The 15443-nt window shown below is 44.3% G+C and overlaps 1 protein-coding gene across 4 annotated transcripts in view; it reads left to right on the top strand.

Moving 5' to 3' along the window:
- MIDEAS (mitotic deacetylase associated SANT domain protein) overlaps positions 1-14971 on the top strand; it is a 664701-nt gene extending 649730 nt beyond the window's left edge. For all 4 annotated transcript variants that reach the window (XM_086937252.1, XM_086937251.1, XM_086937250.1 and 1 more), the window contains 2 exons: positions 3044-3222; positions 11075-14971. In XM_086937252.1, coding sequence (XP_086793378.1) covers positions 3044-3222; positions 11075-11336 — 441 coding nt within the window. In that variant the 3' untranslated portion in view covers positions 11337-14971. The remainder of the gene's footprint in view (positions 1-3043; positions 3223-11074) is intronic.
- Positions 14972-15443: the final 472 nt, after the last annotated feature.

The following is a 15443-nucleotide window of genomic DNA, read 5'->3' as shown; positions in this document are numbered from 1 at the left end:
TTCAGAGTGCCAGCCATTAAAGCTTTTATGGAGGGACTCAAACGAGTGATTCCTCCCAGACACCCACCTTCACATGTCTGGAATCTGAACGTACTTCTGACCAGGCTGATGGGACTACCTTTTGAACCTCTACACTCTTGTGAGATACAATTTCTAACATGGAAAGTGGCCTTTCTAGTAGCGATCACATTGCTAAGGAGAGTTAGTGAGCTTCAAGCCCTAACTATTCAAGAGCCTTTCATACAGATTCATGCTAATAGGGTAGTGCTACGTACCAACCCTAAATTTATGCCTAAGGTGGTATCACAGTTCCACATTAACCAAACGATAGAACTGCCAGTATTCTTCCCAAATCCAGATTCAGTGGCAGACGAGCTCTGCACACACTTAATGTTAAAATAGCTCTCCTGTATTACATAGACAGGACTAAGGATTTCAGAAAGACTAAGCAACTGTTTGTTGCCTTTTCTCCACAGCACAAAGTCCACTCCATTTCCAAATCCGGTATAGCCAGATGGATTGTTAAGTGCATACAGATCTGTTATCAAAAAGCTAAACGCACATTAACAGTTCCCCTAGAGCGCATTCAACACGCAAGTTAGGGGCATCCATGGCTTTCCTAGGTAACATTCCTCTAGAGGATATATGTAGAGCAGCCACATGGTCCACCATACATACATTTACCAAACACTACTGCGTGGATGTACACTACAAACAGCAAGCTGCTTTAGGACAGGCTGTTCTCAGGACTCTTTTTCAGACTGCTGCAGCTCGCACGGGCAACCACCGCTAAGGGGGAGACTGATATTTATTCTATGCACAAATATGAATTCAGCAGCCCACATGCCTCGAACGGAATATGCTACTTACCAGTATGCATCTGTTCTTGGCATGTAGGGCTGCTGACATTCATATCGCCCGCCCTCCTCCCCGGTGCCTGTAGCACTCAGAATTAATCTCAAGCATGGACATCACTTACTGTATCATACTCCATCTCTGCCACAATGGCGAAAAACAATCTGAGGATGGAGAGGATGCCCATGCGCACTGTAGTCCAGGGGAGGAGGCATCTATCTCGTGATACTTCGAAGACTCTTCCAGGACAACAATGTGCAATCATCCGGACCCAACACTAGGCGGCGATCTCTGCACAGATATGAATGTCAGCAGCCCTACATGCCAAGAACAGATGCATACTGGTAAGTAGCATATTCCTTACACCTGATCCTTTGCAAAAGAAGATATACATACACCCAGAAACAGGACATGTTTCCACCACACCACACAGGAAGAGGAAGTCTGATACAGCACCTACACCTCCAGTGCCTGTCAAGCAGAAGGACTCTGCCACATCTCCTATGCACCCTTCTTCTCCTGTATCTCCCTCTCCTGCTGCCCCTTTAAACATTTCACCTCAAAATGCTCCTCTTCATTCTCCACAACAAACACCTCAGGATGATGATGATGATCAGTATAGCATGGGGGGGGGGGGGGGCCCAGATGACCCCTTTCCCTACCCAACAGGTTCACCAGACTGGGAGTATCCAAACCCACAGGATATAACAGATATTCCTGACCCACATATATATATATCCATCTAAACCTTCTCCTCCAGATGATATTTGGTTTGGACACTTCATTAATAGGGCTGCCATCTATCACAATGTCACCATGCATTCAGATGAGGCAGAAGAGGTCTTTTTACTAGACACTTTTCAACATTCCCAAAAATCTGTACAAATACTGCCAATGATTAAAGGAGTTATTAAACATGCTCCAGAAGTGTTTAAAGATCCTGTGAGGGCTAGAATCATACACCCAAGGATAGAGAAAAAGTACAGAGCAGCTCCTGGGGATTCTGCTTACATTAAGGGACAGCTATCCTTAGACTCCCTAGTAATTCAAAAGCTAGGAAAAGAGAAAATTCACAAACTGCAGGAGAAGCACCACCTCCTGATAAAGAATCCAAAATCATAGATGCTTCAGGGAAAAGAATAGCTGCCCAAGCTAGTAATGCATGGAGCATTGCTAATACACAGGCCCGCCTCGCCAGATATGATAGGGCTCACTATGATCAGCTAGAGAAACTACTTTAACATCTACCTTATCAATATAAGGCACAAGCTAACAACCTCATACAAGAGGGTAAGCTTATGTCGAACGCCTCCATTAAATGCGCACTAGATGTAGCAGACACTGCATCCAGGGCAATAAACACCAGTGTCCTTCTTAGACTTCACGCGTGGCTACGCATTTCAGGATATAAGCAAGAGGTACAGACTACTATCTTAAATCAACTATTCAACCAACACCAGTTGTTTGGTCCAGAAGTAGACACAGCTATGGAAAAAATGAAAAAATACACTGATACAGTCAAGTCTATGGGAACTTTGCTGTCCACCCAGGACCTTTTACAGAGGAGGCTCCAAACAAGCTGGAGCAGACAATTCAGCTTCCTTTAAAACTAATACACAAGCATCCTCTAATAAAGGATACTTTAGAGGAGGCTACAGAGGTAATAACAATAAGGGAAGAGGTCGAACTAACAACAACAATCTGTCTTCTTCCACCACCAAACAGCGACTTCCTTCGGCTTCCCCAACAGCATACTACCTGCTTAAAGTCTCCTGCGGTGTCCGAGGACAAACGGCACTACCCAAAATTACAGGATCTCGGTTACAGAAAGTACATAATATAAGAGGTGCTAGTATGGAAGTTAATAGGTGGCTACGTAATGACAAATGCTGTTTCCAAAGTCTTGTATTTGCAGTGATTCTTCAAATTGAAAGTGTATGTGAGCTTATGCCTGAAATTAGCATTGAATCTTGGGTGCATTCAGAAACTTTTCCTCCCCTTCTTACACAGACCTCAGTTGTCATATGCTAAACTAAAAGTATACATTTCTCTCCCTTTGCAGTAGGGCAATTCCAGGTAAACTTTGTTCTGGAATTGCTTTGAACCATTCAACTTTAGCCATTGGACATTTACTTTTCAACTAACCAAATTTCTAATGGGTTTGTACCATTTTTACCCACTTCATCAGGCCACCGATGCATTGATCCTCAGAACCCAAGATGTCCCTCACAGAAATGTGGAGCCACCAAAGGAAGTCCCAGTCGTGAAAAAAAGGAATACTCGTCCTCCAGCAGAGAGAAAAAAAGAGACCTCCAGTAATGTACCTCCAGAACAGGAAGGCAGTTTCCCATGCGTTAAATGTGGCAGGTAAGTTGAGGCTCTTTGGGAATAAAGGTATTTTGCACAGTCCTAAAAAAAAAACACCAAAGGAAATATTGCATAATTTGCTTCCTTTTCTAAATGCTGATGACATTTGAGATACAGAACAGTAGCTTTGTCTCTGTCAAGGTGCCTTTGTGCAAATCTTTATTTATGGCTTACGTTTTCAATTATTGTTATCTTGTTAAAATTAGTGCACATTTAAGTAATGTTGCAAGGATAAAATTCTAAGGCTTGGCCAAGACCTACAGATATAAATATTATTGTCGGAGGAGGTTTCATGGCCACTCAAACCCACAACTCCTACAAGGTCATGCTTATGGCAACAAAGTGGTATGCATATATGTGTTATCAAAACCTATTTTGGTTTACCACTTACTGCTGCAGTTCTGACTTATTGGTCTTGTGGTTGTTTTGTTAACAGCAAGCTGTACTAATCATGGTTCATCTCACTTGACCAAATAGTAAGAGGTATTTGAAACAAAGAAAACAATTGCGGTACCGTAGGGACAAATTCATACAACCCCATTCAGCCACAATAAAATAATAAATTTTCACTAGAAAACACTCAAACTAGCAACAATTATTTTATCTATTAGTTGCATAAGCCTGTCTGCGTAACTGTTAACATTACCTCATATTTACAGTTCTCTGTTTACTATTGCCACTACTTTCAGGTCCCAAAAAAAGAAAGGGGCCTGCGCCCTACCCTAAATCTACACGACCTCAACTACATCCTCAAAAAGAAAAAGTTTGAGATGCTCACTCTGCCTCAGGTCTTGTCTGCGCTGGACACAGGAGACTGAATGGTAGCGTTGGACTTGCTGGACACCCGTGTTCACATTATGGTCCTGCCTGCCCATCTGCGCTACCTGTGGTTTACAGTAGGACATGAGCACTTTCAGTTCCCTGTGCTCCCTTTTGGCCTTACCAGCACCCCTCAAGTGATTACCATGGTGTTGCGGTAGTCGCAGCTCATCTGCGGAGATCAGAGGTGCCAGTCTTCCCATATCTCTACGACTGACTTTTAAGGCGAGTTTGCCCCAGGCTGTCTCCCACCTCCAGAGTACGGCAAAACTTCTGCATTCGCTGGGGTTCTCCATCAACGTGCCGAAGTCACACCTGACTCTCCCTCTCAGACGCTCCTTTTCATCTGATCTGTTCTAGATACAGTGCAGTTTCGGGTCTGTCCTCCTGAACGGCAAGTCCAGGATATTCTGGCTATGATGATGTTTCTGCCTCCATTCTGAATTTTGGTGAGAATGACTGAGGGTGCTGGGCCTCAAGGCCTCCTTGATCCTGCTAGTGACACATGCCAGATGGCATATGTTGACTGCAGTGTGACTTGAAGTTCTGATTGGCGCAGCATCAGGGGAATCTCTGCAACATGGTCCAGTTCTCGGAGGGAACTGCACAAGATCTGCAGTGGGGGCTAACAGACCACGATTGGGTCAGAGACAGACCCCTATTCCCCTCCCCAGCCAGACAACAGAGAAGTTACAGATGTCACTCCTGGGATTGGGCGGCCATCTCAGAGAAAAGAGATCAGAGGACTCTGGTCCCTGATTGAATCTAGACTCCATATCAGCTTGCTGGAACTCAGAGCGATTCGCTTGGCACTGAAAGCCTTTTTTTCCTTCAATCAAGTAAAAGCTAGTTCAAGTGTTCACAGACAACACAGCCGCCACGTGGTACTGCAACAAGCAGGGTAGGGTGGGGGTCGCGGGCCCTTTGTCAAGAGGCCCTGCATAACAAGACGTGGCTGGGATAGCAGGGCATTTCCCTGGTGATTCAACACGTGGTAGGTTCTCTGAACTCTAGGGCGGACGAACTTAGCTATCGATGTCTAGCAGATCCAGAATTTTGTCTATATGCAGAGGTGGCGCATGGTCACTTTCAGCAGTGGGGAGAGCTGTTCGCCTCCGCCGAGAACACTGAGTGTCAGCAGTTTTGCACACTGGAGTTTCCCAGGTGGCACTTTTCGTCTTGAGTGGAGCTCAGGCCTCCTGTATGCCTTTCCGTCAATACCCCTCCCATATAGAGTGCTCAATAAGATCCGGAGCGATGGGGCCCAAGTCATTCTTGTTGCTCCGGACTGGGCATGGAGAGTCTGGCATCCCGAGCTTCTCCAACTGAGCATCGATCCTCTAATCAGGCTAACCCTTCAGGAGGATATTATAGCAGCAGGGTAGGGTCCGCCACCCAAACCTGTCACCTCTACAACTTCTTGCGTGGAGATTGAGCGGCGGCATTTGATAGCATTCAACTGTCTATAATGTTATTTTGGCAGCGAGGCATTCTTCTACCAAGACTGTGTATGCCTGCCGGTGGCACAGATTTATAATCTATTGTACAGAGAGATCTGCTGATCATCTTTCTGCTTCCTTCTCTCAAGTCTTTCTCATTATTTTGACCCTTGCCCAGCAGGACTGTCCTTCGAGCACTCTCAAAGGGTACCTTTCGGCCCTGTCTGCCTTCTTGAGGCTGCCAGACCAACCCTCTTTATTTAAATCCCCTATTGTAATTCGATTTCTTAAGGGACTTGTACATATGTTCCCACCTGCCCTTTTCATCATGCCTGATTGGGACCTTAATTTGGTTCTCAAACTTCCTTATGTGTGCTCCGTTCGAACCTCTGCACAACTACCTCCTCCAGCTGCTTACCATCAAAACAGCCTTGTTAGTGGCAATAACTTCTGCTAGGAGTGTGTGTGAGTTGCAATCCTCCTTACCTGACAATCTTCCCTGATAATTTGGTGCTTTTCTCTAGGGCCTCTTTCTTACAGAAAGTGGTAACACCATTCAACGTGCGGCAAACGGTCACTCAAAAGTAGAGGAGCCCAGGCCGGATTCATGCCCCGGAGGGCGACCCGCCACAATATTAGACGCATGCATGTCGCGATCTCGGCCTGGGAGCGACTGGGGGAGCAGGCAGCCTTATTATTAGCAGATATGGATAGGGCCTTCGATTCCCTGAGCTGTGTGTATTTTTTTGCCTTGCTGCGGCGTCTTTATCTCGGCTTGCGCTTTCTGCCCTACCTGCAGCTGTTATACACAGACCTTACGGCATCCGTGGGAGTGGGGGGAACAATTTCTCGCTCCTTTCGGGTCAGACGGGGCACGTGACATGGCTGTCCCCTTTCCCCCTACCTCTACGCCCATGCCATGGAACCCTTGGCGGCATTGGTGCGCATAGACACCCAACTTAAGGGCTTTAGGTGGACGACGGGCCTTTCTGACAAAATAGCACTTTATGCGGACGATGTCCTGTTCTTCCTTACTGATTTAGATAGGTCGGGCCGCGGCTGCTACGTATCCTGCAGATTTTTGGTGAAACTTCCGGGCTCTATGAATCCGGGCAAATCTACACTGTGGGTCCTGGGTGGGGTACGGCAGGTGGGAGACTGGGCCTCGGCCCTCCAACTGGTGTCTTGGGGGATGAAATATCTAGGGATATACCTGTCTGATACCGCAGTCGCTTCTCGAGATCGCAACCTGACTCCAGTATGGGACCGCACGCGCGAGGACTTGAAGGTGTGGTCCTGCATGCCCCTGACGATTTATGGCAGGTCGGCCATCTTTAAAATGGTCGCGCCCCCCCGCCTATTGTACCAATTACAAAACCACCCCTACCAGATTTCGCCCCGCTGGTTCAAACAGGTCAATTCGGCGCTAGGTGTGTTTCTGTAGGAGGGGGGGACTATATGGGTGGCCCTACGCACATGCTTCCTCTTCTCATACACTGGGGTGCTGGCTACTTCAGATGTTCTCTCCTACTATCAGGCGTTCTCAATGAGTGGTGGTACGGAGACAGAGGGGACCCAGCCTACGCTGTCGAGCGGCACCTGATGGGCTCTGGGTATATGCTGCTGTACTCTGCGTCGCTACGACTGTGCCACCCCTCCGCTACACAGGTGGTGTCGCACGTCTGGAATCGGGCGCTGAGCCGGATGGGGTGGTGGAATGCACTGACCCGAGAGACTCCTCTCTGGGTGAATGGACGGCTTCACCGTCTGAATGTGCTGTAGTGCTTTCTGGGTTGGGACTCTATTGGAATCTCCTATCTAGGGGACGTAATGTCTGGTCTAACGCTGAAATCCTTCCAAAACCTGCAAGACGAAAATGGGATGCCACGGTCCCAGTTCTTTTAAATACCTGCAGTTTAGGCATGCACTGACTCCTCACCTGACTGACTTGGAGTTCCTTCCTGATTTAACCCGCTAGAGGCCAAGTTGTTTATGGGGGAACTACCCGATCAAAAAATGTCACGCATTTACCAGACTTTAGTTCACCACTGCTCCACTAACTTACATAGACTCAGGACTGCGTGGGAGGGAGATGTGGGTGACCTGGAAGAAGTCTGGGCTGAAGCACTGGCGGCCCGCGGGGGCGGCCACCTCCACCCGCTTATTCCTGATACAGTTCAAATATTTGCATCGCACATACTTCACCCGAGTGCGCCTGTGGAGGGTGGGGATGATTGGCTCCCCTGAGTGTCTCCGCTGTGGGACGGTTAAGGGTACACTTCTGCATACTGTCTGGGGGTGCTTGGCGCTACTTAGGTTTTGGAGGGGGTGTTCTGCTTGTCCGAGGTGTTGGCATTGGAGCCCCCGCGCAAGCCGCAAATGGCTTTGCTGCATGTTATGGAGGCAGTCCGGGGCAATAGATACAAGCGTCATCGGTTACTGCTGGGCCTCACGCTGGCGAAGGACATAGCCAGGGCATGGAAGGCGCCTCGAGAAGGTTTGGAAAAGATGGGGGGGACTATCGCGGACTGGACCTTGACCCGCTGCTGCCAAATGGATAGGTGGGTGGAATGTGGGGTTGACAGGGTGTTCGATGGACTCAGTATGCTCGTTCTGGATTGTTCATTATTGATAGTGGCAGCACCTACGCAAGTGGGAGGGGTTGGGGGTGTTAGTTTGTTTTTTTTTAAAAAAAAAGTCAGACATTATTGTTGATTTATTGATGTGTGCAGTAGACTCCGGATTCCGAAGCTATGCAGTATATGTGACCTGCGACCAATAAAATCTGTTTTAAAAAAAATATAAAAATAGAGGAGCGACTCCACCGTCTGGACACAAAAAGAGCATGGTCGTTTTATCTTAACCACACTAAAGAGTTCCGGGTGGGCGACCAACTTTTCGTGGGGTACATTGGATCAAAGGAAGGTTGTGCGGTGCAGGAGAGGACCATCACACGATGGGTCGTCCTCTTCTTTAAAAATTTGCTACACTCTAGCCAAAATGCAACCACCTGAAGGCGTAAGGGCTCATTCCACCAGAGCTAAGACTGCTACCATGGCGCTGCAAAGTGGTGTTCCAGTTCTCAACATTTGTCAGGCAGCAACGTGGGAATCCCTGCACACGTTTACCAAACACTGCAACTTGAACAGTCAAGTCCGAAGGTATGGCTTGCTTGGAAACACTGTCCTGCTGGACTTCCTGGCCTAAACGTGTCCATAGTCCCTCCAGGGATGGCAATGCTTGTATATCTGTTCAAAAGTAAGGAATCTGTGGCTAGAAGTCTCTATCAGATGGACAAGTTACTTACATTCTGTAATGCCTTATCTGGTAGAGACATATCTAGCTGCAGATTCCTTACTGGCCCACCCATCCTCCTCGCACTGGGAACAGGTTATTGGGCCAGGGCTGACCCCCTTTCAGGGCCCGTGTGTACAAAATCACACCAAGGTCAGTGCATTTTGTGGCTCAGCGCTTCTGGCTTGGAAAGTCGTAAAAAGTAACTGTCGGCGGGCTGTAGTGGTGCCTATACAGGTGATGCAGACGTCACAATGGCTGAGATGACGCCGTCATGCAGAGACGACCGATGCCATCTACCGGTATTGCTTGAAGAAAAATCTTCTGTATTGAGTCTGATGCCTGGGAAATTCAAAAGTAAGGAATCTGCAGCTAGATCATGTCTCTATCAGATAAGGCGTTACCTAAGGTAAGTAACTTGTGCTTTCAGCATCATACAAAAAAAAGGACAATGTCCTTTGTCAGTTTCCTGTGACCCTTACAATAGTGAAATCCAAATGCAGTTATTTGCTAAATTTTCTAGGAAGTAGCGATTTGATACGCAATTTATTTCCCACCATAATCATATGTAACAAGTCCTTTTGACAGGTGATTTATATAGTTAACAAATTAAATTTTCTTTTGTTAAGCCCACCCTCTAATTTCTCATAGTCTAAATATGTAGGTTCTTAACTCGCTTTGTAAGTTTTTGGTGCAGACTCTCCCTACTTTGCTTTACCCAGTCGGACCCAGAGAGGAGGCCTGTAGAGGAGTTCTTCCTGAAAATTCTAAGAGGCATCTCTACAGTCCTTCTGGGTAGAACTTTCAGTTCTTTTCTGTACATACCAATATTAAGCTAACTCTCCCTTCTCCATTTGCTTTTTGATCACACTAAGGTTGTCATTACCTTTCTATCGGGTACTATTGACTGAATGGTATATCTTGACCATTTCCAATTCCAGCATGAAGCGCTGGGACACCCGTAGGAGTTGCTCATCTCTCAATAAAAACCTTTCTATCCATTCATCTTGACATGATCTTCCAACAAAGACTTTAGTGGTTTCACACATTCAGCTCTTCAGAACGATTTCCACTTCTTGTTGATGTGCTAGTTTTAAATATAGGATGTCACTGTTGTTGCAGTCCACATAGCAAGACTCTACCTGGGGTGACTTGCAGCATTTTAGAAATAAAAAGTAACATAAAAAATGCTAACCACCACTCCTAGTCCTGAAAGCTGTCCGCTTAAGTGCTGTGAAGAACCGAAATAAGAATTAATTGGCTAAAACACAAGACCACATTGGTGTCTCAAATGTAGGGGTTCAGCTCAAGGGATGGGGTTAAGTAATTCTCTACAAGCCAACGCAAAGTCCGATGTTGAAGTACATTCAACCGAGACACATCCTCCAGTCTGAGGAGTTGGATTGGACTGAGATCCGGGAGTTCGCCTCACTGGAGAATAGAGCATTGCTTTGGGAGAGGTGGGAAAAGGAACAATATCCTCCGACAGAGTCCTTAATAATAATAATCTAGACTTCTTAAAGAAAGGTTGAAGTGGGAGGAAGACCTAGAGGCAATGGAAGATCTAGATTGGGTAGCAGATCCAATGTTCCCCAGGGATTTTGCAGTTCAGTATCCTTCATTGTGCATACTAAAGGGGAGTAGCTGTATAGAATGAGATTGGCTCCAAGACCTAATTGCCTGAAATGCAAAAGAGAAGGAGGCACATTCCTGCACACAATTTGGGGCTGTAGTAAGATACAGGAATAATCTGTCATGTACCTACATATAGAGGTCATATGAATCCAGAGATTGTCCAAGAAAAGTTCACAAGACCTAGGGAGAGTGGAGGGGCTTCTATGGGATATGTGATAATGCCTGGACCCCAGGCAGTCGTGAAAACCGCATTGGTTCAGTACGAGTGGCATAGACTGAGGAAGACTAGATCTACCAACTGCACACTCGTAACGTCTACGATTTTGTTTTGTATACCATTTATTTGCTCTGTCCGACAAAGATTACACTACTTACTACTTCAATGTGGTTCTTTACTGTGAAACAGGAAATGATTTTCGTACTGGCTTTGACAAGTCACACTGTTTCAAGAGACATTCAATAAAAAAGATATATATTTTTAAATAATTTGGCTCATACTGGTTGCCCTCTTGTAAATGGGGATCCTAGGTAATGTCACCACTAAGTTAACAGTTCAAACCCGACGACAGTCTAGGGCCTCGGTCATATTCCCTTATGAAGAAATATCATTATGGAGACCCGAAGCAAAAGTTTGATATTTAACTTCTTTTCTTTCCTTCTCCCAGGGTGTTTCCTAAAGTGAAAAGCCGCAGTGCCCACATGAAGAGCCATGCCGAGCAGGAGAAGAAAGCTGCGGCACTAAAGGAAAAGCAAAAAGAGCAGGCCGCTGCAGTGGAAGCGGCGGCGGTGGCGGCGGCTGCAGCAGAAGAAGCCGCCCGGAGCAGGGCGCTGCAGAATGAGAGCAGCGGTAGTCCGAGCACCAATAGCAGTTGTAGTAGTAGCAGCAGTAGTAGTAGCTCTGGGAGCTCGGATGAAGGGGAGATATAGTAAAGATGAACTAAAGTTCAAGAGCTGCAAAGCTGGCCCTTTGCTCATGCTCTCTCCAGTTCCTTTCTTTGGACTCTGCTATTGTCACAGCCAAACTTCAGAGCCCTTCCAGCGACCGCTGTGAGTATGGATTTAGTGGGCAGATCGGATCCCCTCGCGGTGAACTTTTGACTGTTATTTTTTTAAAGAAAAAGATTTATATTTATTTATAAAGTGTATTGAGTTATTAATTTGGAGAGTGCAATCCGGAGCTTAATATCAAATCCAGCCCCCTTCACTCTGGACACGTGCCTGGGAACAATGTTTAGCTGAACTCTTGAAGAAAACCTTCTAGACACTGAAGCATTTTGGGCAGGCAGCTGCTGAAGTCATTCTCTGGAGAAAACACAGAGAATGTAGATGCCATACAATCCCATGTGTTCTCTCTGAGTGTCTGAAAATGTGACGTTTGAAACTTTTTTTTCTTCTAAATTTTGACCTGCCAATACATGGTTGTCCTTTGCTCCATAGAGGGCTTATCCATGCTAGATATAGTTATGACAATGATTCTAAAATTGAGCCTGTGACATAAAGATCAGTATATTTATTGGCTCTGGGGCTGAGCATTTATGCAATAAAACAATTTCACATGTTTGTGAAGTGTATGACTGTTCTTGAAAGCCTTTCTGGATAAACTCCCCTTGACCCTGCTCCGATTGCCAGTGCATGATAGTGTGATCTAGTGATATTGATGGCCAGGTGCTTGTAACTGCATCTCCACACTGGTCTGAAATTTTCTGAAACAGAGGAATGTGTAGCGAAGGACCGGGGCTATCGAGAGCACACTCCAGGTTGTGCATGGTGTGTATTTTTGTGGTGGTTTAGAGAGAGACTAGGGTTTGTCTTCCTGTATGGCAGACTCTAGGTAATACAAATCTGTTGCCCCTGCTCTAGAGACATGCCAACGGCCATCTCCTTAATAAATCCAGTTCACGTTTTTGGACTATTGCAAAATCCCAGATTGAAGAGACTTGATAAAGTTGTCCACTCTGGGTTTGAGTACATTTGAAATATATTTGAATTACACTGTGTGCAGATCTGTTTATTTTCCAAGAAAATACTTTAGTAGCTGTGGTTATCATGAAATTCTGGCATGGATGAGCCCCTCATGGACCAACGTTGCACAATCTATGCTTAGATAAAATGCAGCCCCGCGGTTTTATGCCTCCATGTAAGTTTTCATATTTTGAATGCACATAGGCCTGTGTTATTTTTTGCAAATGCTGCAGTAGTGAACGAGTTATATCTTGGCTATATGTATATAGAACTATAGTGGAAGGCGATGTTATTTGACAAAAGTGTTACACTGAGTAGATAGGTGATCAACTCTAAAACGACTTAGCAAACAGTGAATCTATAACTTCTAGCACATCATTATCATACCATTATTACAAACGGGGCTTAAAGAAGGATATAAAATAAAGTGTAATAGTGATAAATTCTGTATTAGCAAAGGACAACTACAACACATCATTGGTGTGGACTAATTAACCTTCTCTATGGGCACTTTAGAGTGACAAAGTATAGACCAAGAGCATAGACCTCCCCCCCCCCAAAAAAAAACACTTCAACAATTAAATATATATTGCAATAATAAAACCCATATTAAACAATCTGTAGATGGCAATGCCTTTTTGTTCCTAAAGCAATCGATTATCATTAATGAAGTATTTTTTCTGGCATTTTGCCTCTGTTCCAGATCCGTAATAATCCCATTTGTTGTAAATGGTGTTAAATAGTTAAGCAATTTGCTCTGTGCCACAGATTATATTTTGCCATTAGAGGGGTCCTATCGTTCTCCAGAGCAGTCTTATTAACTGTGCTATAGATCTTATCTCTGAACTCAGTCATGTTGGCCTAATACCATGAGATTTTCTAAACAACATTGGCACTGTGGGAAGAGTGTTTTTTGGGTTCTCAAAGTGAATGAGTACAATGGACAATATAGTCCTTCTGTAAGATAAGTATTGAATAAAAGACCAATGTGATCGGCCAGTTACGCTACGTTATGGGGATCCTGATTTTTGTGAAGGGCACTATTAGTCTTAAGTTTTCTTACCCTTAAAGAGGGAAAGTAGACTGACATGCAGAAAAAAATGTACCTTTTTCTGGGGTTGTATGGTAGCCTATCTTTCTAAGTGTTAGAATCAAGTTCCACTTTTCGAATTTGCACATTGCTCTAGAAACTGATCCATGCCAGAGCACTTAGAATCAACTTTTCAAACATCTTCTTGTTTCCCCAACGTAAATCTAATACTCAGAGTTGCATCATAGCCCCTAGCCATACAGCCTAAAAATTATTTTTAAGAACCATAAAGCATTTTCAGTGAATGCTTCTTGAAAAAGTAGGCCATGCAGAGAAAGATTGACGGATGCTTCTCAATTACAGGCTCTATCTTGCAGATTATCATGTGCGGACAGTACAGGTAAAATTTTCATTATGACTTGCAATATTCTGTAAGAAATTTCACTATAAAGCCTCATCTACTAGATTATCTAACCATCCTGTCATGGTTACTTACATAGTGCTGCATTCACTATTACATTTTTTGCCAAGTGGAGACTGGGACTTACGAGCTGCATTTCATCTGATTTATTTGAAAATAACCTAATGCATGTGAAAATCACAGGGAAGAACGACTCAAAGGGTGGGAAATTAGGGGTGGTTTATGTGCAAACAACCACAGAAGTTAGCCATTAATTTCATTAGCAGTCCAAGTCTTTATGCTCATAATGGAGGACTTGTGTTGGGTCATAGGTCACAGTGGCGGACTCCTACCAATTCACTTTTGGGACACATTTTAAACACTTAATTGCACACAGAAGTGCCATCTTTGGCAAGTAGGGATTCATGTGGCAAGTGGTATTCAGAATGCAAGTTAATGCAAACAAAGTCGAAAAAGAATGTACAAAATAGTGTACAGTATAAATATGTACATATTAACGTTAAATATTGATATTTGTCCATTTTTTGTAAAGCAAGAAGAATTTGCGTTCCTTTATCTGCGTCAAAGACAATCTTCTTTTTCGACACAAAGAGAACGAGTGAGAAGCTCAATTTAATACATTTGTGTTTCACTGGTTTGCTGCAGCTCAGACTTCCGTGCTTTGGTGGCCAGGTGTTTTCTCTGTTTTTGCACCCTTGCCACCTCTTTATTCAAGAATAACCAGCATTTTAGGACTGGTGAGAATTGGAAGGCAATTGAATGTGATTAATGAGATGTACCAGGCATGCAAAACAGTGGCCACATCTGTGATGTAATTTCAAATAAATACAGTAAGGTATTGTTTGTGCCCAGCCCTTATAATTATATGCCTATTTTGTAGGCCAATGAATTGATGATAGTAGTATTATTGTATATACCAGTGTGGGAGAAACTAATGCTGATAGAAATAATGTCTTCTAACCTGCACATAAGGCTGTGAAAATGTTTCTTGCAGCTTTCTGGGAGCTTTTGTGGAGTAAACCATGTGGGTAAAACTCGAACAGGATTTACACACTTAATATATGCACTGTTTGGCTGCATTTTCTTTGTTATACAGTACTACAATAATTATTTTTATAACTTAATAATATAAAATTCATTAAAATGTTGCTGTTTCCTCTGTTATTTCAGAATTAGCATGAGTTTCTCAAAGGGTATTGATTTTCATGTTGACTTAATTTACATGTATAGTTTCTGTAACAACCAGCGTGTCTTCTAAGCTAGACCTTGAGACCGTGCAGACAGTAGCACTCCAGCTTTCTAACACTTATTGTACTTCCTGCAGCCCCAACACAAAAATACTCCCTCCCAACTTTACATTCCATTACCAACATACCTTTTAATGAACATCGCCAGCAGCATTGTCTGAAAAACATATATTTTCACCAGATGCCTTAATTATCTATTCTGAAACTATACCTTATACACACCATCCCTTCTTAATTCTGTATCATCTCCCAAAAGTATGATCACATTTATACATCAATAACTAAATAGAAGTGACCCCAACATCTTGCAAGGCTTCAACAGCCTTTTCTAGGCCATCCTGCTTCCTACCCTTTGTGATGTCATTTGTTGAACC

Source organism: Lissotriton vulgaris, chromosome 9, assembly GCF_964263255.1.
Source record: "Lissotriton vulgaris chromosome 9, aLisVul1.2, whole genome shotgun sequence".
In the NCBI taxonomy this organism is placed as follows: Eukaryota; Metazoa; Chordata; class Amphibia; order Caudata; family Salamandridae; genus Lissotriton; species Lissotriton vulgaris.
Note: the sequence above shows the minus strand (reverse complement) of the source record. Positions and strands in the feature narration are given on the sequence as shown.